Genomic DNA, 22330 nt, shown 5'->3' with positions numbered 1-22330 from the left:
TTATTACGATTTTTTCATGTCCTTAACCAGTGATCGAAATAATCGGTGGCAATGGTGGCATTTGCCACCAAAAACTGTCAATCTGCCACCAAAATTTTTTTCTGGTGGTATTTTTCTGCCACTAAATTTTGGGTCATCATGTCATCGATCCTACGGCTTGAATGAAGGAACACTGAAGGAACACGCATTGTCTGACGGCGGAAAAACTCACTAGCCAAAAAAAACCCAAACTAATTGCGACATTTTGGCATGTATGAAAACACAGCGTGAATCCAAACTTGTGATTGGCTAATCTCCATATCGATGACAGCAGCTTTTGTACACTTGACATGTTGTTGCCCTCTGTGATAGCCGCATATGCAGTCATAAGGCACAAGATAAAAGCATGTTGTGACATTTTGAAAACAAAGCCAAACTGCAGCCTACATGAATTAAATAACAATAAATACTTGCAATTCATTAGCCAGTACAGGGCTCAAAAATTCCTATCGCCCGACGCCCGTGGCCGTGGCTAGTGAATTTTGCGTTCGGGCAAGTAAAATCAATATGCTTCCCGTCCGACGGGCAAGTGCACCAGCGGTTGAATTACTAAGCTCTGGACAATTCAAGCTTGAAAACCTATTCATTAGGTCTGTACACGCCTACAATCATTGTAAGTCCTTCAACTCTCAGAAGTTTTTTTTCTGAAAACCCTTGAAAATCCGCCCGACATCGCAAAATAATCGTTCTTGCTGTTGTAAACACAAAAAGTTGTAAAAATAGAGTTTTGAGACATGTTCTCTCCGACGGCACGGAGTGAACTCACTGTTTTGTATGTGTGCCGTAAAGTTGTATGCTCTTGACAGTGGTTGCCATTCTCTTTGTGCAAGTGTATGAGTCGTATGACAGTCGATCGGCTTCACGCGATAGTGTAATTGCACCATGTGCTTGGTAAATGGATGTAAACTTATTCGAAGCCATGCATGGATCTCGGCAATGCTTACTGTTCAACGTAAATCAACCCCCAGTTGAAAAAGTACAAGTTTACATCATAGTCGAAACGGGCTCAGTCGAGTCGTTGCAGCTACGTATTGCGTGAGATGCAGACAGTTTCAAATTTCGTGACCTTGGTTGTTAGGGATCGGCTCTCACTTACAGAAAACAAATCTGCACTGAAGAGTAACGAAAACGAAACTTGAATCTGCTCTCTTGACGAATACATTTATCAAAATAAAACTTTGAAAGACGGCTGTGCTCAGTGAGTAAACATGTAAACTTTAACAGTACATGTGCGTATGCATTGGCAGATAAACACTAGCAGAGCAGTTGTTTGTGATCTCAGCTTGATAATAAAGAGCAGCAGCCAGCCATGCACATTGTAAATCACACAATCTTATTAATCTTATGCAAAAATTTTAATTTGGATTAGGTTGTGGAAAAATTCCAAATTCAAAGATGTTTTCTAGATGGCCAAATCTACAGAAAAAAAACTAAAGTATTCTCACATTTCTTCTGTGACATTTCAGATTTGGTAATAGTCCTTCATTTTAACAAGAATGTAGTTCATGTTTGAATCTGTTTTTCCCTCTTTGAATTCACTTCATATGGCCAAACTCTTGCTCTCTGTTACAAATTACTAGTACAGTTATTAGAAATTTAGGGCAAGTAATTTTTCCTCTCGGGCAAGTAAAAATGAAATTCACGTGTCCCACGGTTAGTAAGTTTGAAAAATTTTTTTCGAGGCCTGCAGTATGGGTTGATTATTTGTGACGTGTACTCACCATATTTTCAAGAATTTATAAATTAGAATGAGTATGTGGCAATGACAAAATGTTGTATTATACCGATCACATGATGTGTTAAACTGCCACCAGATTTTTCATAATTGCCACCTGATTTTATATCTGGTGGCAAACTTTTGCCACGAGAAATAAAAAAGTATTTCTATCCCTGTCCTTAACTACAACTCAGACATGTATCAAGCAAATTTATTCAAAAGTATTTTTATCGCAGACCTAATGAAGAGGACTCTATCCTCTCTGAGGACCTGTAATCAAAGTACCCATTTACAAGTGGGGACTATTTGTACAGGATTGGAAAAAGTTGAAGATGGGACTTGCAAAAAACATTAACATAGGGGTAATCTTCTTTGAGATGAAATATCCAATATGTCGCCGGGTGTAATTTAAATGTGTCAAAGCTAAAACTGCAGTCACGTTGTCCATGATACACATGGCACCATTCTGTGTTGATGTTTCATTAAGTTTTTGAATACATGTACACTGCGACCAGGTTCATGCTGTGGTGTACACATTGTATATTGTACTTATCCAGACCTGTGGTTCATGTTCTATGTTTTTAACATACATTGATCTCTGTCAATACCCATGCAATTGTAAAATATTTTGAAGAAACCTCAATCTATACTTCTTGGTTGTTACTGATTAACAACTATCACCCTGAGATATGACGCACTGACTGCAAAAGGGGCACACAAATTTGATTTACACTTCGTCTTGCTCTGAACTTCATGAAAGTCTTTTCAACCATTTTCAGAGTATGTTATCAATAACAGAATATCAACTTAATGAAAGAATTGCAAAATCTGTTTTTTTGTTTTAAAACTAAATGTAAATTTGCTGTGTACAATCGACTTTCATATTCATAAGTTCCATATACTTATTTTCAGATGAAAATGCCAACTACAACTTAAATACCAGTAAGATTTAAGGGGAAATCCTGTGACGACTAATCCATCTCTAACACGTGGTGGACCCTAACACAGCTAATACTAAGTATGATTTAAGGGGATATCCTGTGACTAATCCATCTCTAACACGTGGTGGACCCTAACACCAGTTGTGAACCAAAGCTTGGATATCTCAAAGATGTTGATAAAAGGACGTATAACTGCATCATCCACATTGCATTGAGAAGTTAGAGAACTCATGGAGATTCACTTCCTACAGATGTATTTGCTGAAGGTAAGAATTAATCTGAATGTGCTTGAAGCAAAAATTCGAATTCCAAAAAATTGTGTTTGACATTACAAAGGTCTAGGAGATTTGGGTGTTGACCTTTGTCAGATTTAAAATAATTTTCATTAATTATAAGTCATTTAAAACCGAGGTACCCAACTGATCACAGATCACTAGATATTCACGACTGTATCACAATTCACTGTGACATAGATGACTGTGATACAGTCTCTAGGACAATGACTTCATAGTTACAGTTTTCCTGTCTTCAATGACAGGATCTCGGGAAATTTGAATTCATTGCTGTCAATGGAGTAGCCACTATAGTGTTCTTGCAACAGAACGTCTTTTGTTAAAGTACAAGTTGTTGATTCTGGTCTTGGTTTGTCTTATATGCTGTGAACATTTAGGGTATTCTGTTATGTAAGTGTTTAGGTGTTCATTTCATTAACCCTTTGAATGCTGTAATTTTTCCCACCAAAATTTATTGTAACATTTTTCCAATTTTTATTATTTTTTCTGTCATATTTTGATAATTTTGGACCAAGTATATATCACATTTCATTGTCTACAGTTTTTTATCAAAATTTTGGCAAAAATCTGCAAAAAATTGACTGTGGTATATTTTATAAAGGCAACAAATATTGACTTTGGTGCTCAAAGGATTAAAATGGATGGTGTTGAGAGCCTTTACTCAGTGTAATGTTTAATCATGTCTAACAACCTAAGTAAATTCAACATAACCCAATTTCTCTTACAGAAACATAATGTATGTGTTCAGTGTTCTCACCAGAAAAAAAATTTTGTGGGACATTTTGTCCCGCTGACCAAAAAAAAGCGGGACAACGGATGATTTTTGTGAGACAATATATAAATATGTTAAAAAAGTCAAACTGCAAATACGAACCTTATTCTATGCATGGAAAAAATAAAGGACTCAACAACTCATTCAACTTAACAACTTTTTTGTAAACATTCGGTGAAAATATCAACTGATATTGAATATCAGTGCCTTTTAATGACAAGTCTATGGGACTTTCGTTCTTTCCAGTGTGAAAGAATCCATTTCGGGGCCCTCTACAATAACAGTAGTTGCTGGAGTGTCCAGTCGTTCAGCTCCCAGTTGATTCCTGTCATGAGTTACTTTTTTTTCGCACACTAAACCCCCTTTCACAACCAGCAGAAGGAATAGGCCAAGTCAGCATTTATTTAGATCAGGAAACATATCCCTATGATGTTTGTAACAATCATCAACTTTTGACGTGAAATTTTGGTCGCCAGCCAAGGCTACAAATTTCGTCAATTGATTGAAGCATGGAAAAAGACGCCCATGTTCTCACGTATAAGTTCGCCTGGAATAATATACTTATCACATGCGCAAGCCAAGAATTGATAATTGTTTGCATAATAAGAGAACTTTCCTCCAACTATTCCACATTTAAACCTCGGAACTACTTTTGGAATAATATCATCAATCGGCAGTGGGCCAGTTGTCGATCATTTCCAGTCGTAGGTACTAGGTCACGTGGGCGAGGAACGGAGCAAATGCCTGATAACATCACACAACACGTATCTCCCGCGAAGTTTATACATGATTCCAAAGATAGCAAAGACCTAAAAATTATCTCAGCAAAGTTGCGTTATTTTTCGAGAACAAAAATTCACTGAATCTCAACGGCACGAACACTATAACGTCGTTCCCGTCAAGACCCTGGTTGCCATGCGGAACTCACAGTATAATGCTACCAGTTCGAGTTCGTTGTTTTCGAAAAATGTTCATGTAATTCCTTAGGGATATACAAGCTTTACATTCTTGTGTTTTCATAGTTCGGATTATCGTTGTCGTAGCCTATGAAAATATTTATCGTGCCCATGACGCCTCCAGCTTCCGCGAATTCCGTGGACATGTACCGGTATGCATGCAAGGCGAACACCACGTCCAGTGCGTCAGACTACCACAGTCTCGTGTGGTTCAATACACGACGGCCGCTGTGTGGTATACGTAATGATAATGCATCCACACATCGGCCATCATGTATCGAATCACAAGTGACTGTGGCTTAAGTACGCCCTCTGACGGGTATTGCCTCCAGATTGCCTCGGTTTCAACCAGGAAGTGTAATTACTCGCGTCAATCATTTACGTCCATGTTGAGAAGTATTGGCTGTATGATACGGCCGGCCGCGCCGTACGGCTGGCATCACGAAAGTTTATAATTTCAAAGGCGCGCCACTATTGGCGCGCACGCCCAAGAAATCCGCGACAAAACAGAAAAAATACGCGAGAATGTCGCGGAATCGCGGCCTGGTGAGAACGCTGTGTGTTTATACTGCTCTGATCAGTGTTTATGTGTAATTTTGAATTGAAATCCAACTAGTCAACAGTGGAGTTATAATACTGCAAATATTTGAGATTAGCAACAACCATTTACAACATCTCAATGCCAGTGTAGTACCTTCAATCTCCAAATAGAAGTTGAAGTGCTATAGAGGGCGCCCTTCAATGAAAATTGGCAAGAGAAAATGCTGTTTCAATAATGTGTACTGTTTGAAAATTCAGTTTGTTTACAAGAAGTTTCTATGGTATTCTGAAGTGTAATGACATGGTTATTGTAACTATATAGCATTTAAAAAACTAGTACTTTCAATCTCCAAGTAGAAGTTTGCTGAAGTGCTATATTTCTTCAAAGAAATTGGCAAGAGAAAATGCTATATTTCAATAGTGTCTAGTGTTTTGTTTGATAGTTTTCAGAAACAAGTGGAAGATATTTGCCAACAATATTCAAAGTTTATACATTTAACAGAATCTCTTGCACCAACACAGGTACACCACATGCAACTACCAAAATAACAATTATGATAGCAGGAATCTGTACAGCCTTGATGTCATGGTTACTAGCATAATTATGATGGCTTTCTACAAGACAACAAAATCTGGCGAATTGTAATTGGTGTACAATTTTACAGCCATCACATATTTCCCATGATTTGGCTAGATATTATAAATCAATGTCTATATGTAACGTAATAGTGCAACAAATTCACCCAACAGACCAAAAAAATAAAAAATTGTTTCCAGTCTGCATGTGTATCTCTTCAAAACCCCTGCATTAACTCCCATTAGGGTGTTTCCAAAGGTTCAAAGTTTACCAGCAGTTCCATTAAACCAATTTCCAAAAATATTAGTTGGATACTTTGTGCAACTCATTGCACACCAAGGAGAGGGTACTGCCACAGCAAGGGTATGTGATTTTGTAAAGCAGATTTGAAACTCCACTTTTTTCATCATGTAGCTTACAGGGATAGAAATACTTTTTTATTTCTCGTGGCAAAAGTTTGCCACCAGATATAAAATCAGGTGGCAATTATGAAAAATCTGGTGGCAGTTTAACACATCATGTGATCGGTATAATACAACATTTTGTCATTGCCACATACTCATTCTAATTTATAAATTCTTGAAAATATGGTGAGTACACGTCACAAAAAATCAACCCATACTGCAGGCCTCGAAAAAAATTTTTCAAACTTACTAACCGTGGGACACGTGAATTTCATTTTTACTTGCCCGAGAGGAAAAATTACTTGCCCTAAATTTCTAATAACTGTACTAGTAATTTGTAACAGAGAGCAAGAGTTTGGCCATATGAAGTGAATTCAAAGAGGGAAAAACAGATTCAAACATGAACTACATTCTTGTTAAAATGAAGGACTATTACCAAATCTGAAATGTCACAGAAGAAATGTGAGAATACTTTAGTTTTTTCTGTAGATTTGGCCATCTAGAAAACATCTTTGAATTTGGAATTTTTCCACAACCTAATCCAAATTAAAATTTTTGCATAAGATTAATAAGATTGTGTGATTTACAATGTGCATGGCTGGCTGCTGCTCTTTATTATCAAGCTGAGATCACAAACAACTGCTCTGCTAGTGTTTATCTGCCAATGCATACGCACATGTACTGTTAAAGTTTACATGTTTACTCACTGAGCACAGCCGTCTTTCAAAGTTTTATTTTGATAAATGTATTCGTCAAGAGAGCAGATTCAAGTTTCGTTTTCGTTACTCTTCAGTGCAGATTTGTTTTCTGTAAGTGAGAGCCGATCCCTAACAACCAAGGTCACGAAATTTGAAACTGTCTGCATCTCACGCAATACGTAGCTGCAACGACTCGACTGAGCCCGTTTCGACTATGATGTAAACTTGTACTTTTTCAACTGGGGGTTGATTTACGTTGAACAGTAAGCATTGCCGAGATCCATGCATGGCTTCGAATAAGTTTACATCCATTTACCAAGCACATGGTGCAATTACACTATCGCGTGAAGCCGATCGACTGTCATACGACTCATACACTTGCACAAAGAGAATGGCAACCACTGTCAAGAGCATACAACTTTACGGCACACATACAAAACAGTGAGTTCACTCCGTGCCGTCGGAGAGAACATGTCTCAAAACTCTATTTTTACGACTTTTTGTGTTTTACAACAGCAAGAACGATTATTTTGCGATGTCGGGCGGATTTTCAAGGGTTTTCAGAAAAAAAACTTCTGAGAGTTGAAGGACTTACAATGATTGTAGGCGTGTACAGACCTAATGAAATAGGTTTTCAAGCTTGAATTGTCCAGAGCTTAGTTAATTCAACCGCTGGTGCACTTGCCCGTCGGACGGGAAGCATATTGATTTTACTTGCCCGAACGCAAAATTCACTAGCCACGGGCGGGCGTCGGGCGATAGGAATTTTTGAGCCCTGTACTGGCTAATGAATTGCAAGTATTTATTGTTATTTAATTCATGTAGGCTGCAGTTTGGCTTTGTTTTCAAAATGTCACAACATGCTTTTATCTTGTGCCTTATGACTGCATATGCGGCTATCACAGAGGGCAACAACATGTCAAGTGTACAAAAGCTGCTGTCATCGATATGGAGATTAGCCAATCACAAGTTTGGATTCACGCTGTGTTTTCATACATGCCAAAATGTCGCAATTAGTTTGGGTTTTTTTTTGGCTAATGAGTTTTTCCGCCGTCAGACAATGCGTGTTCCTTCAGTGTTCCTTCATTCAAGCCGTAGGATCGATGACATGATGACCCAAAATTTAGTGGCAGAAAAATACCACCAGAAAAAAATTTTGGTGGCAGATTGACAGTTTTTGGTGGCAAATGCCACCATTGCCACCGATTATTTCGATCACTGATGTAGGTAGACTTATTGACCAAGGAAATGTTGATAAAATGCTGACTTTTGACCCCTATTATTCCTCAAGGATGATGTTGACCAAAAATTTTGTAGAAAATGTAAAGTTATATTGCCAGTATTTGGACTTTTAAGTAGACTTTTACCCAAGACTTAAAGTAGAACATGCCTCAGGCACAGATATTCAGGCTCTCAAACTTTTACATTTCTTTTCTGATCTACCACTGGGGGTGGTGGGGGGCCTCTTTTTAAAGCTCTTGGTGTAAGAAAATGTTTCAGTGTCTTAGATTTTCGAAAATTGATAATTTTATTTTTCTCCATAGAGTTAACACAGGGATGTTGGCCATTTTGAATTTGAAACGTTGATAAATTTAGGTAATTTGTTTATGTGATACCAAACTTTGCACGGTGACCCCTGATTTTTATTCTGGATTTGGTGAGAGAAAGGTCAAAAGTTTCATTGAAGAAAGTTTAAGCAAAAGTTTAAGTCTTTCACTTTTGAGGCACATACTACCTTAAAGAAAAGTTGAAGAGTTTGTGCTTCATAGTCCACTGGGCACACCTCTACCTGATTTCAAGGGTGGATGCCCTAACACCAGAATTGCACATTTGTTATTATAAGTGAAATTGTCTGCCCTAACATTACTCATGTGCCAAACTACAAGCAAAGTGTATACCTTCCCTCTTGAAAGCATTGCACATAATGGTGACCGTTTGCAACCTATCTAAACTAATTGCTGCAGGGTAAACATATAATCAGTAGCATGTAAAACAGCATGTAAAAAGTGCAGAGAGTGCTATGATGTCAGTGGTTTATGCTTGATACTGTATACTGGTATTAAAGGCCCATGAGCTACAACTCTGTTAAATTTGTCTAACCTGAAGGTACCTCCAACTTCCTCAGATATTTAGGGACTGGTCAGTTTCTTCGGCGGGGGGGGGGGGGGGGTGGGGGGGGTGTCACCCTTTAATATATCAGACATATATATATCTGAGATACCTGTATGTTTAAAATTTTTTGGCGCGCCCTTCAGGCACATTTCTTTAAAATATCAAACAATATTTTTCAGCATGCCCTTCAGCTGCATGACTTTCATATATCAGATATGTATATATATCAGATATACCTGGATGTTTAATATTTTTTGGCGCGCCCTTTGGCACAGTAAATTAATATATCAGAGATATATGTCAGATATATCTTATTGTCTGTAAATTGAAAGTCTGTTTTGCAAAGTGTACTAATCATTATGAAATCTGCAGTTCATATGAAAAGCATGACAAGTTCCTGATACTTTTCTGTTTCCTCCATGAGAATTCAGTATTAAAAAGCAACATGCACTAATATTTCACAATCACATTTTTCTTACAACAGTTCTGGACATCTGCTTATGCATAAAATGAGTGGAGTACATTCACAGCTCATTTAAAATACTGTATTCAAACTTTAGAATTGACACTTTTAAGTTCCTATCTTAAAACTGACATGGCAACAATTTCATTAAAACACAGAATGACTGAATGTTTAAATTATATATATATATATATATATATATATATATATATATATATATATATGCAAATTATCCTTAATTATGCAAGCCACGCCCACCATTTTCTTATCTAGATTTTTCTCTGAAGATGTCATATACAAAATAGCATCACATTTGGTTCACGTGTTATAAAGTAACAGCATCTAGTATTGTGCAATATGCAAGTTAGGCTACATTCACAAATAACGGGGGGGGGGGGGGGCTGGAGGAATCATGATTGAAATCTTATTTTTTTTCAGATCCCCCCCTCAATACCCTCAAAAAATTTCAAGTCCCCCCCCGTCTATATGATAAAATATTTTCAAGTCCCCCCCCCACCCCAGTTATCATCAATGTTCTTCCTAGGATTCTCTGGTAGAGTCGAGACTAATTTGCATAACAATAAATGTAATTGTAATGGTAATAAGTTTCTATCGTTTACCAAACATTAAAGAATGGTGGCCACCACTCTATAATTGCTCAGTGGTTAACACTGATCATATAGCTGCATACGTATTAGGGATGCACGCAAAGAAAATATAAACATCTATGGGGCAGTCCTGCTCGGAAATGTTCAACACTACCTGTTATTAGCAGTTTGTAGAGCCATATTCCCAGGCAAGTTCTTCAATTGATTCATTTTTAAAGACATCAGTGGACTTGTTTGATTTATCAGTCAAAGCCAACTTTAGTTCATCCAACTCGATCTGGCCACACCAATGGCACCTGCTGAATAGCACACAAAATAATGACCATGAAAGGGTATGCAAATTGTGAATTCCTGGCTACATTAAATGCTAGTTATAAGTTGTACAAAACTGACAATGTCAATAAGGAAGGATAAAATATTCCATCAAATAAATGTCTTAATTGTTGAAATTTTTGGTGAAATAATGGTAAATTTGGTAAAAATTAAAATAATTCCATCTTGTCACACATTTTTCATTTAAATTAGAGTCTTTACTGTACTAGTCAACATACAAAGTTGTACTTTTCAGTGTTATTTTACAATGAGAATATGAAAATTAAGTAAATCAATTGAATTTAATATTTGAAATATTGATTTAATTTAATATTTGAAATATTTGATTATTCTCATATGCTAGAATTCAAACATCCAATATAACTTTCAAGTCTCTTGGTCTTCCATGTGTTGCCCTCAGGCCTGATCCTGTGTACAAATATGTTTCACCGTCATGAGTGTCACATTACCTGAACCTACTACCTACCTTCAGCTACTTCATAGTCAGAGCTATCTCTGTCACTGCCAGTATGCAGTGACAGTGACACTGCCCTTAGACAGTAGCAGGGCAGTATCTGTATTAACTTTGATTATTTTGACAATAATTTTGTTCAGTTTATACAACTGCATTCTTGTTCTACTCCCTACAGTGTGTTGAACTATCCAGTATTCAGCTTTCCAACACAGCCTGTGAATATGTATCCCGCACTTGAATCATTTACAAATGACTTTCAGTCTGGACTCTGATTCAATTATCACTCAGTAATTTCATTGAATTTTAAACCAAACCTTGCAATCGTAAAAAACGGGAATAAAAAAATGTTCAAGTCCCCCCCACCTGTAGGTAGAGCAAAATTTTCAAGTCTCCTCCTCTACTGCCCTCAAAATTTTTGAATCCCCCCTGAATTCCTCCAGCACCCCCCCCCCCTAACTGCTTTTTGTGAACACAGCCTAAGAATACTTAAGGTTTGGTGCGCCTTTTATTTCTCACCAATAGATTTCAACTAAAATTTCTGGAATGACCAAGGACCCTATATAGATTTATATTGTCAACAAAAATTAGGGTGTCACCATGATTTTTTTTGAGATATCCAATCATTAAAATTTATGATTTTCATATTTCTGCATAGGGAAACAATGGACTGAATAATTAAGAAATAACATGGCAGAATTCAGTATTTCCTGCTGATAGATTTTGATGAAACTTTCTCAATCGAGGGATAAGTGACCAAAAAGTATATCAATAGAAAAAAAATGGGGGTCACCACCTTAGTTCTGTAGATATAGCCAAAAGTTCTAAAACCAAGAGACTTTGTTGTTGAAGTGCGCCCCCTGGAGGCAAAGATGAGAAATTATGTTTCATAATTTATGGCAATATTAACATGATATACTCCAAAATTGTGAAATTCTTGACAACTTACAACAATAAAATATGTGACATGACAAGTAAATAAATCAATAAAGCCTTTAAATCAAGTTCACTTCAGCTTTTGAATGTTACTCAACCGTGACAATCATGCATACAATGTTTTTTTGTATTAGTGCTGTGAGATTGCTGTAAAATTATTTGGACTGAATAATGATAAGATGTGGGTATCACTTTGCTTTAATATGTTGAATGGAAACATGTTCAAATACAATGGGGCATTAGTGAGGGTATTTTCCTATCTTGAACTCAAAAACTGCCAGACAACATTGGAAGACTGATATACCATCAGTTTTGTATAGGTGAATGAATGAAATTTTATTTATTTTGAAAAATAAACTACTAGACAAGTCTATAATGTGTAAGAAAAAGCTCTCTTTATTCAAAATACACTGTTATCATATTAGGTACCACTGAAGTGATCAAACAATGAATCAATAATTTTTTTGTTTTTAGTTACTCTTGGTTTGCTATTGACATTTTCACTCAAAACAGCAATTATACCATCACACCCATTTCTGTTGAATGACATTTGCAAATGATGATATTTTAATCCAGATGCTGCAATTTTCTCAGCCATAGACTTTGAAATAACTTTGTTGTGAGTACAGGAGAGAATTGAAAGTGTAGAGAGACATTGATTTTCAGACAATAGATACTGTATTGCTGCAGAGTATCCATTGAATGCACATCATAGGTAAACTTAGACAGGATACTCAGTGGCATGTTGGCCTTGCATACTATTTTTGACAGTGCAATCACATCTACTAGTGAGTTATGGACATCATATTTTTCTCCAACAATATCAGTAAACAGTGGCTCTTGAGAGTAGCTGTTTCTCCCTGGTATGAAATCCTTCAAAGCTCAGGTAGTGTGTCACCAAAATCACAAACAACATTTACAAATCTGCCAAACAGACCATACTTATATAGGGCTCTGATGAGATAATTATAATCAAATATACATGCATTGTGACCAATCAGTATGCATTTCATACACAGTTTGCTACCCCCTGTACAATTGATATCATTATTACTTACAGACTGTAACCAGTCTATAAATGATGCAATTGCTTCTTGTTCTGTTACAGTGGGTACTTCTTTCCCATTATAAAATAACTGATGATTTCCTCTCTTTGTCATAACAGTAAGTCCTGTAATTTTACCAATAATTCTACTTATATTGCCATTGGGCATTATGTACTTGTCAAATATCTTACTGCCGTCACTTGTTACAGCAGAAATTTGTACAATTTCAGCACTGTCCCCAGGGGTTGATGTTTCAAGGTCAAAGTACACAATTTGATCATATGATTGAATATTTTGAACCCTTTCCTTTTCTGGTCTTACAACAGGTGGTGATATGCATTCTAAGTTTTCATCATTGTGCAAACCTATGTCACTTTGGTACACAACTCCTTCTCTGGTTTCTTTACTAGTCATATCTGAAAGTCTGTGTCTTTTGAGTTCCCTTCTTCTTTTCTTTCCTTCTCTTGTTTGTGACTTCTGTACTGAGGACAACCTTCTGGTTGAACTTCATACAAAACCCCCAGGACTGAGTTCAAGTGTTCTTAAGACTTCAGATACGTAAATTCTCCCTGTGTTGTGTTGTACCACACCAGCAGCAACTCTAAAGTCATTAGATTCACTGCCCCCAAAGTGCAATGACTTTGGGGCTTTGCTTGCTATTGTGTGATTTAAAGATTCATTGGGCTGTGTAGAGCCGAGTGGGGCTAATTTCTCTGCATGATCAGAGAATGATTTCATCACTCCCTGAATTACTTGTCTTGTAAAATAAGGAGGCACCGTGGACCAGTGGTTAGGGCAACGGATTCACTATCAGAGGATGGTGGGTTCGAGACCCGGTTCAAGACCTGGTAGGTCCAGAGTAATGTACTCACTGTCGGAGGATGGTGAGTTCACGACTCTAGCACGGTGTTGTGCCCTTGAGCAAGGCACTTTACTCCTCAGTGCTCCATTAGGGGTTAGTGGGTTATGTGTATACCTCATCCTGTAATTGGGCTAACGCCTGTTGGATGCTGGAAAAAAAAAATTGTGTTTTCATCCTGTAGGTCTTTGCCACATGGTAAGCCTCTGTGTTTGTAGTTATCCCCATACTTATGATATACACCATTGTCCACACTGAGTGTGGTTGCCATAAGCATGCGGAACATTGTTGAGAATGGCTTTTTTCATACCATCAACATTGTTTTTATTCTGAGACAGTGCATATGCAAACATTCTTTGAAAATAATTTATGGTTGTTGTGGTCAGTTCCTTATGTGTTCCTTTGAGTTTGTACAGATGGTTTCCAAGGCTTTTTTGCACGTGGTTTATGTCTGACCATTTCCTAACATCATACTTCAAAGAGTCACAAATATTTCTCCATGTTTTGTGGAGTCCTCGTCCCCCACTAGGGTTCAATATCGGACATCATTTTCCATGGCTCTATTGAATAACTCAACTAGTGACTCCATTGATTTGCTGGATGAACTCCAGTTTTGCGACAGTCATATAGAGAACTAAGTGGCTCCCTTTGATTCCGTGTTGCGTGTTCACATACTTGGCATCTCTTATTGCAGGTACCGCGCCGTAGTCTAAAATTTTCTTTGACTTGACACTGATTACAGAACCATGACCTATGAAAAATGAACATTACCGATAACTGGTTAGTCCCTCACAAATAAAGTATAACAATTGTCTCAGTCTTTGAATAAACATGTAAATCTAAGTTTCAAAGCTCTGACATACTTAGATACATGAACATACAATGTGGTGTACTCTGTCACACTTCTGGACATTGCTACCAATATAATATAGTATACAGTAAGAAATAATAGATGTATTATAATATACAACAGAACTATGTGTACTGCTGTATACAGTGGAACCTCAAATATCTGTATTCATGATTGGGTTGTTTTGCACTGCATTTTCACTTGCTATGGTTATGAAAACATAGCCAGCATATTGACCAGATGCCAGTGTAGTTCAAGTATCGACATTTTCCTCTACAGCGGAAAATGTCAATACAAATTACACACTCTTCTAATCAATTTATTGGCTAGTTAAGGATGAGATACACCTTTAATTATACTTTTTGAATCCAGTATTTCTCAGTGAGGGTGATGTTTTGGACCCCATAAAGTATGTGTTATCTGTTAGTTCTATACCTGAAAATTAGAGATAACGTGTTTATTTTCCAAAATATTTGTGTTTGTTTGTCAAAAACATCACCTTCACTGAGAAATACTGGATTCAAAATAAGTATCATTAAAGGTTATCTCATTTTTAAAACATCACTACAGGGCAAAATCCAATCAGTTTTTCAAATATATTAGCAGTGTGCTAAACTTGGGTCATTGTGTTGTGGGGTGCTTTTATACTGCTATAGTGTACTTGTGCGATGTACCTGTGAGACTATTGTATTGTCGGCCAGTACCAAGTTTTTGCCAACCCATGTCATAGGAAACAGCTAAACTGGTTAATGATGAGTCCACATCATCACTATCTTTGTTCTTCTCCTCCTCAACTGCTGCTTTCTCTTCATTCACTGCCTCCTTGCATAGACGTTTTGCCACTCTTTCCAGATGTAACCCAGCCTAAATCCTTTGGACCACAGGGTTCAAAGGACTAAAAGCAGTTTTCTCCACTTTCTGAGACAACGCTACAATATTTATGGTTGAGATTTGTACCAAGAATAGCCTTTGTTATTCTCAAAAAGGTGTCTACGATTTCTCGAATCTATTTTAGTTTTAAAGATACAGTAAAACCTATCTAATTAACAGAACCCTTCAGGGACTGAGAAAATTGTTCAGTTTGGAGAGGTGTTTGGTTTATAAAGGTCCTTTTAATGTAGAGTTCTATTGGAAGTGGACTTTGAAAATTGACGGGTTTAGACAGGTTTCCAGCTGCCATTGTATCTGATCCAGTTTACACTGTAGGGTAATCAAGATTTATTTACTTCTCAAATCTTGTAAAGACATTTTGCAAATTTTGTGAAGGTGTGTCACTAATGTCTTATGACTTTTGTCAATTTACCAACAGGAAAACTACAGCCCCAAAGACAGTAGCAGTGATGCAATCAGCACATTGTTGTCTATTGTGTACGGCTGAGCAGCATGTCACCCAATTAGAAGGTGCAGATGCCAATCCTGCTGATTGTAACCTGTGTGATATCCAACACATGGATACCACAAACTGCAGTAAAATCCAGTAAAGGTATGTGGTATCTTTAAAAATATAAAATCTAGTATTTTGTGGATAACCTTATTGTCATGCTCTTCCCTCATTTGTACGGGAAAGTATTTGATGTCATGTATTGAACATGATGAGTAATAGAATGCTACACTGATCATTCGGAGCGTTATTACCTATCATTAGAAAGGGGTTCTAGAATTTTTGTTGAAAAAATGTATACATTGATATTACAGAGTTTTGCACTCACTTCTTTTCTCTGCAGGCAAAAGTTAATATTGCTGGTGTTTCAAATAAGGGACTGGTGAGTTTCTTCGGCCCTGGGGGGGGGTGGATTATTTTTTGCCGACGTCAAAAAGTGGCTGACCCCCCCTATTCCAAATTTTGAAAACAGGGTAACTCCCCATTCCAAATTTCGAAAATAGGGTGAAACCCCCCCCCCCCCCCCCCCCGGCGCGACAAAGGTAAAAAAAGGTGGACATAAATTTATATATATATATATATATAATATATATATATATATATTATATATATATATCAGTGTTGTCCTTATATTTAAAAGTAGCCGGGTAATTTAAGAAAGTAGACGGGTGGACTGCGAGGAAGCGAAGCGACCGAGCGGCGAGTGAGCGTAGCGAACGAGGGGGAGAGCGCGAGAGGGGTGTCCCCCCTCTCGCAAGGCGAAAAATGAAATTTTGGAGTGGAAATGGTGTTCTCTGGTGGCATCTGAGGTGACATTTAGCTGAGACTGAAACAGTACTTTTGTTGTGTGTCTTAGACGTGGCTCACATACAACAAAACAAACATGATTTTGTTTTGTTTGTATTATTTATGACACACTTATGGTTTTATTTGCAGTGAAGATGTAACATTTAATCTTAAATCACCCGCTGTCTGCTTATTTCATTGCTCATTTCCCATTCTTCATTATCACATAGTAGTTTCCCCAAAACCATCAAACTCAGTTCTAATCAAAACACATTCGCTTTTGTTAAGAAAAACATCAGTAAGATAATTCACTGTAACAGTGTTCGCATTTACGAAAAAAATGCGTATATAGCAAACTCATAACAATGAAAAAATGCGTAGAGAGTCGATCCAATGCGTAATTACGCATTGGATTGAGTCTCTACGCATTTTTTCATTGTTATGAGTTTTCTATACGCAAACGATAATAGTAAAATGTTTGCGAAAGCACTCTCCGCGACTTAGCTTAGGCGACAACCAGACGAGATGAGTGCCCGCTTATTATTAAATTTGTTGCAACATTTCTGCCAATCACTCATTTTGTGTGGAAAGTTTCGGATTCTCTGAGTGTAGTCTGAAAAGTCGGCATCGTCGAGTCAGAGGCACGTTACCATGTCAGCTGTGCCTACGAACTTACTACGTTGCTAATTTTCAGGCGAGCGATAGTTTCTGAAACTTATGACACAAAGTGAGTGATTGACAGGAATGTTGCAACAAATTAAATGCAAACCGCGCACGATCATTGAGTCTCGCTGTCCCCAAATTTGATCAAAGCAGATATGCAGTATTGCGTCGGAAGGAAACAACTCTATTTTCTTTCAAATTTGCTCCATGAGTCCGTGAAAAAATTATTCAGAGGGTCCGTCGAAATACACTATCGGGCAACCCAACATGGAGAACATGGAGAAGCGCGGTGAAATTGAACGCATGCCGGAATCCACGACGTACTGCCCTGTTGCCTATAAGCAACAGGGGATCAGCGCCACGGTGAAGCCATGAACCGTGACGATGATGTGCCGGTCGGCAACGGTCGGCAACACACATACCTGTGACCGTGGATTCTAGTACGTAAAAATAATCAATGAAAAAAAATACCCATTCAAATAAACAGTTGCTTCTAAAAAAATCAGTTCTAGCTCAGTTTTTTAAATCTAGAAAATGCGTCGGTATTGCTCTGAGAATAACTTGATTTGTTGAGAAGATCATACTCGTAGTGACCGTGAGGTTTGCAGCCAGCGCGGCGGCGGAAAGCTAGCTGCAGTCTCATGAACTCCGAATCGTCGATCAAAATCACATCTTTTCGGCGCTTTTTTCTCACAAATTCAGCGAAATTGAAGTTTTTCATACATAAACGAAATATATTTTTGGAATCAAGTATACCTTCGAACGGGCTTTCTTCGGGAAAAAATATTCCATCGGCAAGGTGCCGGTTGCCGACGCCACATTTCTTTTTGACGTCATCGTTAAAAATCATGACGTAAGATGACCTTCATACTAATCAAACCAATTACACTGCTCGTAACAAAGACAACACCATGGGCGCGTCCATCAGCCAATCACAATATTTAACAAATAAAAGATCTGGCTCAAAAAGCCACAAACGGGTATTTAGAAACTGTTTTATATTTGTGCAGTTCCATGCGGGGAAAGGGGTCGTGAAACTGCTAATCGTATGTGTGCCGTCTAACACAGCTGGCAGTGCAATCCCGAAAATACAGGTCTATAAAAATAATCTAATGACGTTAAAAGTAGCCGGGAAAAAATGCAAAACAGCCGGGTTATTTACCCGGCACCCGGCTTCTAAGGACAACACTGTACATATATACATATATATGTATTTTACATTTTACATGTATTTATATTTTAAATAGTCATTCTATGTTTTCATGAAATTGTTGACATGTCAGTTGTAAGATAGGAATTTCAAAGTGTCAATCTTAAAGTTTGAATACAGTACATTTTGAATGAGCTGTATTTTGAATGAGCTGTGAATGTATTTCACACTTTCTATTCTTAACCAGATGTCCTGAACTGTTGTACAGAAATGGATGTCAATCATTAATATCAAAGAGGAAAAAGCAGTGAATCAAAAACTTTTATGGGTGTTATGACTTGCCAACCATCCAATTAAATCTCCTGAGGAGCCATAGAGAGCTTTTTTAGCCAAATCTGATGTGTACAGTGTCTGAGAGGACCTTTTCTTGTAACATTGAAACTATAAAAGCACAGCTAATAATGACAAAAACTGCCTTTTTTAACTGCTATTTTGTTCATAAAAAAGCATCTTTCTACAGAAAACCTGTGTCACAAAGGAAAATAATTGCATCAATAAGAAGGAAAGATATCTTGTCATTTTTCTATCTCTAAAATAAGTCACTGTATCAAATATATATTGTGAAATATTTGTGCATGTTGCTTTCTCATACTGAATTCTCATAGAGAGAACAGAAAAGTATCAGGAATTTGTCATCCTTTTCATATGAAATGCAGATTTCATAATGGTACACTTTCACTTAGCAAACATCAAGATATCTCTGATTTATTAAAATATGGTGCCCGAAGGGTGCGCCGAAAAATATGAAACATCCTGATATCTCTGATATATATGCCTTGTATATTAAAATCATGCACCTGAAGGGCATGCTGAAAAATGTCTGATATATCAAAGTAATGAGCTCGAAGAGCACGCTGAAAAATATTGAACATACAGATATCTCTGATGTATGTATGCTTGAAGGGCGCGCCGAAAAATACAACTGAATGATGAAATTTGTGACTGACACTAGCATTTTAGGCAATGATGAGCCTGAAACACACTGACCCCCCCTATTGGACATTTCAAAAACATGGTGACCCCCCTATCACCAAAGTCAAAAACAGGGTGACCCCCCATGAATCCACTGCCCCCCCCCCCAGGCTGAAGAAACTGACCAGTCCCTAAAGTGCACTTTAACCAGATGAATTGAAAATAGTGGTTATGTTGGCAAAGCAGAAATAAAATGTGCATATGCTTATAGACATGTCAGTCCCAGAGATGCCTGTAGTGAGATTGTAGATGGTGTGCAACATCTTTAAAAAATGATCACAGTTACTATTACCAAGTACAAAGACAAATGGGAATCTGTGGTGTGTCATGGTGTGACTTCATTGTATATACTGATGAAGAATTGCTTGTTGAGAGAATTAAATTTGATGTTTCTTTCTGGGAGTCAATGATGAGAAAACTTGTGTATTTTATTAGTCCCCACGGACACCGTCCGGGGGGACTTATAGGTTTGGTCATGTCCGTGCGTGCGTGCGTCCGTCCGTCCGTTCACGCAGATATCTCAGAGATGCCTGGAGAGATTTCATTCAAACTTGGTACAAGGATTACTTCATACGTCATACAGATGCACGTTGATTTGTTTTGTGATGCGATCCAATATGGCTGCCAGGCGGCCATTTTATTACGATTTTTTCATGTACAGAGCCATAACTCAGGCGTGTTTCAACTGATTTTATTCAAAGTTGGTACAAGGACATTGACTAATGTCATAGATATGCACGTCAATTTTTTTTGTGATACGATCCAATATGGCCGCCAGGCGGCCATTTTATCATGATTTTTTCATGTACACAGCCATAACTCAGACATGTCTCAACCGATTTTATTCAAAGTTGGTACAAGGACATTGACCAATGCCATAGATATGCACGTCAATTTGTTTTGTGATACGATCCAATATGGCCCCAAGGCGGCCATTTTGTTACGATTTTTTCATGTAAAGAGCCATAACTCAGGCATAACTCAACCGATTTTATTAAAACTTGGTACAAGGATATTGACCTATGTCATGCACATGCACATTGATTTGTTATGTGATACAATCCAATATGGCTGCCGTGTGGCCATTTTATCACATTTTTTTCATGTCCAGAACCATAACTCAGACATGTATCAAGTGAATTTATTCAAAGTTGGTACAAGGAGATTCACCAATGTCATACATATGCACATTAATTTGTTTTGTGATACGATCCAATATGGCTGCTGTGCGGCCATTTTGTTATGATTTTTTCATGTACAAGCCATAACTCTGGCATATCTCAATCAATTTTAATCAAATTTGCTACAAGGACATTGACCTATGTCATACATATGCACATATATTTGTTTTGTGATACGATCCAATATGGCCACCTTGTGGCCATTTTATTATGATTTTTCCATGTCCTGAACTACAACTCACACATGTATCAAGCGAATTTATTCAGAAGTATTTTTATCACAGACCTAATGAAGAGGACTCTATCCTCTCTGGGGACCTGTAATCAAAGTACCCATTAACAAGTGGGGACTGTGTCATCAACGATGACTTGTTTTTTATGAGACACACTTTATCCCTGTGGCAATTTCACACACTAGTGATACAGATGTTGTTAAAATCTGAAATGATAGGTATTGTATTTGTAAATATGTAAATAATATGGATGTAAATAAAACTGTTATCAAAGAGAAAAATTAGTCCATATTATAGTTGCATTTCTTTGCCTTTATTTTGAAATCTTTCAAAATTAAAATATTATTTGGTAAATGAATACATTTTTAAAACATCAGTTAAAGTAAACATGATGAAAGGCATATTTTACTGAATTTGACAATAGGTTGTCAGACTGTATAACAAACACCAAAAAGGGGTCACAGAATGACCTTGAACTCAGAGAATTCATACACATCACAAATATCAGCAGTGAGTTTGCAGGAGAGTAGTAAAACTCAGCAACACTTTCAGATCATGGATTGCTCTCAACTATAAAATATATTTATCCATTGTTTTGTGTGTTAAACTTAAAGGCACAGTAGCTGTAACTTTTGATGATTCATTCAATTCATCTTCATTAACTGTACAACCCTGTATTCAACTTATCAAAATGGTCTCAGTAAACGTTATTAGCTTTGGCTTGTGAATTTTGCTCAGACTTAAGGATATATGCATGGAATTTGTCCCTTCCCATAGGATTACACTGAGAATTACTGGAAAAGCAACTTGTACCATTGTCATTTTCATGGAAATTTGCACATAGCTCAGTCAGAAAATAAATAATTGAGATAAAGTAATATTGTATGGTCACCGCACTTAATTTTTGAGATAGACAGCATTGAGTGAATTTGTCCACAGAGAGAGCACTGGTGAAAAAATGCTGACTCGGCATTTTGTTCTCATAAATGTTACAATTCATGGTCTTGTATCTCATAAATGACTGCGGCGACCCTCCTATATTTTATTACAAATTTTGATAATAGTTATAAAGAAGAATCTAAAAATTGGCAATTTAGAGAAATGACTATCAAATTTACCTCTCCAAATTCCTTAATTCGATACTTAACAACAGCACTTGAACTTAACATGTGTACACACTGTATGTACGGTCATTCTGAAAATTGGACATTTAAAAATCTTTTAGTGAGAAGGACAAGAAACAATAGCTGATATGAAGAACAGAATAAGTAACTGACAGTAAAATGATCATCAAAAGTGTTGCAGCTAT

The 22330-nt window shown here is 37.2% G+C and overlaps 1 protein-coding gene across 1 annotated transcript in view; it reads left to right on the top strand.

Annotated features, from left to right (window-relative positions):
* The window catches only part of LOC139146365 (uncharacterized), a 39456-nt gene that overhangs the window by 4241 nt on the left and 12885 nt on the right, over positions 1-22330 (top strand). The window contains exon 3 of the mRNA XM_070717757.1: positions 2669-2963. Coding sequence (XP_070573858.1) covers positions 2669-2692 — 24 coding nt within the window. The 3' untranslated portion in view covers positions 2693-2963. The remainder of the gene's footprint in view (positions 1-2668; positions 2964-22330) is intronic.

Source organism: Ptychodera flava, chromosome 12, assembly GCF_041260155.1.
Source record: "Ptychodera flava strain L36383 chromosome 12, AS_Pfla_20210202, whole genome shotgun sequence".
Lineage (NCBI taxonomy): Eukaryota > Metazoa > Hemichordata > Enteropneusta > Ptychoderidae > Ptychodera > Ptychodera flava.
Note: the sequence above shows the minus strand (reverse complement) of the source record. Positions and strands in the feature narration are given on the sequence as shown.